The sequence below is a fragment of the Apaloderma vittatum genome, unplaced genomic scaffold (assembly GCF_000703405.1).
Source record: "Apaloderma vittatum isolate BGI_N311 unplaced genomic scaffold, ASM70340v1 scaffold735, whole genome shotgun sequence".
Classification (NCBI taxonomy): Eukaryota; Metazoa; Chordata; class Aves; order Trogoniformes; family Trogonidae; genus Apaloderma; species Apaloderma vittatum.
The window spans coordinates 5,822-7,903 of NW_009715271.1; the positions used below are offsets into that span (position 1 = coordinate 5,822).

Here is a 2,082-nt window from a genome sequence, read left to right on the forward strand (position 1 = left end):
GCAAAGGGGATCGCTTCTCCAGGGGCCTCATGTGCCCTCCCAAACCCAAACCTACTCAGGAAATAATGAGGGGGAGGGAAAGGCTAAAAAAATAATTGGTAGCTTAGGTCCAGTTCCATGAAATTTCATATTCTACAGAGGATTTAAAAGCAGCCTATGGGGAATGGAGCTGGGCAGGAACCACGAGCCAGCTGCTGCAAATTACCAAGGAAGCTGCACTAAAATGGGCAGAACCAGCAGTGACTGGGCTGAAATAAACACAGGGCAGTAAAAAATGTAAAAGCAAAAGGAAATTAAAAAAAAAACCACCCAACTCCCAAAGGTTTGGCGGGTCCAGTTCTGCCTTGGCAAAACATTAAGACTTGCAAAAAATAAAAAAGAAAGAGAGAGGAGATTATAAAAACCACTAGTAACTATTTTACATGTTTAAAAAAAAGATCCCATTCCACCCACCTAAAGCCTCGCTGTGAAATGCAGTCGCGTGAGAGAGGGCGAGAGATGCGCATGAGCAGAAATTCAGCCAGAGACTGGAAATGCTTTTGGAGTCGGATTCCCTCGTTTGGCGCTGGGGCGAAGTTCCTAAATGCCGTGGTCAAAACTGGTTGGCGTGGAGGTCTTACTGCCTGGGCAGCACCTCCATCTGTACAGAAGGACTGAGGAATGGGCGGCTCTGGTTCAGAGGAACCCGTCTCCACTCCTAGACATCCCCACCGCGACTGGAGAAAAGCACTAGTTACGTTGCATAGTGGTCGAAGCTGCCGAGATACTCCAGCGCCGCTCTGTAGCACAGCTGGTACTGGTCCTGCAAGGCAGCAAGGGAGGAAGGCTGAGAAGTGGGGACACAAGGCCAGCGGGCAGCACGATTCGAAAGCCAGAGATGCTGGCTCCCGTCCCTTCTCCCACAGATCTCCCATGGGCCTGTGGAGGAGGGGACACTCACCTCTGTCTGCACCATGGCCGGCCGCTGCGTCCGCAAGGTCTTCACCGTCTGGAACATGTCCACCACCCCCTCATAGCGCATCCTCTCCAGCACGATGCTGAGTGTGATGAACACGCCTGTGCGCCCGACCCCAGCGCTGCAGAGACGGAGCAAGAGCTGCTGTCAGAGACCCACCAGCCCCAGCGAGGCTCCACAGAGCGCCCAGGAGCGCTGCAAGTGTCCCCAGCTCCTGAAGCACAGGGACCTGCTCAGTGGGGCCAGGAGAGGCCACACGGACATCTGCCAGGCAGAGGTGCTCTCTCAGCCCCATGGGGCCCACCAAATCTCCCTTGCTCCTGTGTCAAGCTGCGGTGGCACCCTGCCCAAGAACTCTTCCAAGGAGCTACAAATCAGTACCACCATGGTGCTCGGTTAATCTGGTCACCTGGCAGAAAGGCTGCCAAAGGCACCCATGGGTGTTGCTGCCTCCTCGTTCCCTTGCCTGCTCCTTGCCAGTTGTGGGCAGGAGCAGCACCAAGTGCAGGGGGCCTGGTAGCCACCAGGGTAAGTGAGGTAGGGGACATCTCTGAGGGCTGAGGAAGGCAGAGGTGGGTGCCGACCTGTCTCCACTCACCTGCAGTGCACTGTGATGGGCCCGTCCTGCCCAAACTGCTCCTTGGTCTTGTGCACCTGCCCAATGAAATCGATGAAGCCCTCTCCCGTCTTTGGCACTCCCTGTTCAGGCCAGTCTGTGAACTGGAACTGGCGGATGGTCCGTGACTGGCCGTCCTGTGGGGACAGGGGTGTTGGACATGAACCGTGGGTGAGGGGCTGATCTCGCTCCCTTCAGCGCTGGTGCTGCTGACCTGTTCTTGGACTCCCTGGCCCAGGCCAGACGAGAGGGTGCACAGCCCATGCGTGAGCCCAGGTAGGTCTTTTGGTGAACATTTGGGACCTTCCTCTGTTCTCTCACATTCATCCCAGGGTGGCTGAGCTGAGCAGGGCTTTGGGCGCCTGCAGGGTCTATTGGATCAGCACCCTGGCCTTTTTTGGGGCCCAGCTCCACCCAAGGAACATGTTTTCTGTCACACAAGGGCTCTGTGCCCAGTCAGATGTTGCACGCAGAGGCTCCAGAGCTAGGGGAGCCCATGAAAAATGCTTGC

The 2,082-nt window shown here is 56.1% G+C and overlaps 1 protein-coding gene across 1 annotated transcript in view; it reads right to left on the reverse strand.

Moving 5' to 3' along the window:
- Window positions 1-387: 387 nt before the first annotated feature.
- PTPRF (protein tyrosine phosphatase, receptor type, F) overlaps window positions 388-2,082 on the reverse strand; it is a gene marked incomplete at its 5' end in the record, with an annotated part of 196,489 nt that continues 194,794 nt past the window's right edge. Inside the window, 3 exon segments of the mRNA XM_009869044.1 lie at window positions 388-802; window positions 941-1,076; window positions 1,554-1,708. Coding sequence (XP_009867346.1) covers window positions 734-802; window positions 941-1,076; window positions 1,554-1,708 — 360 coding nt within the window.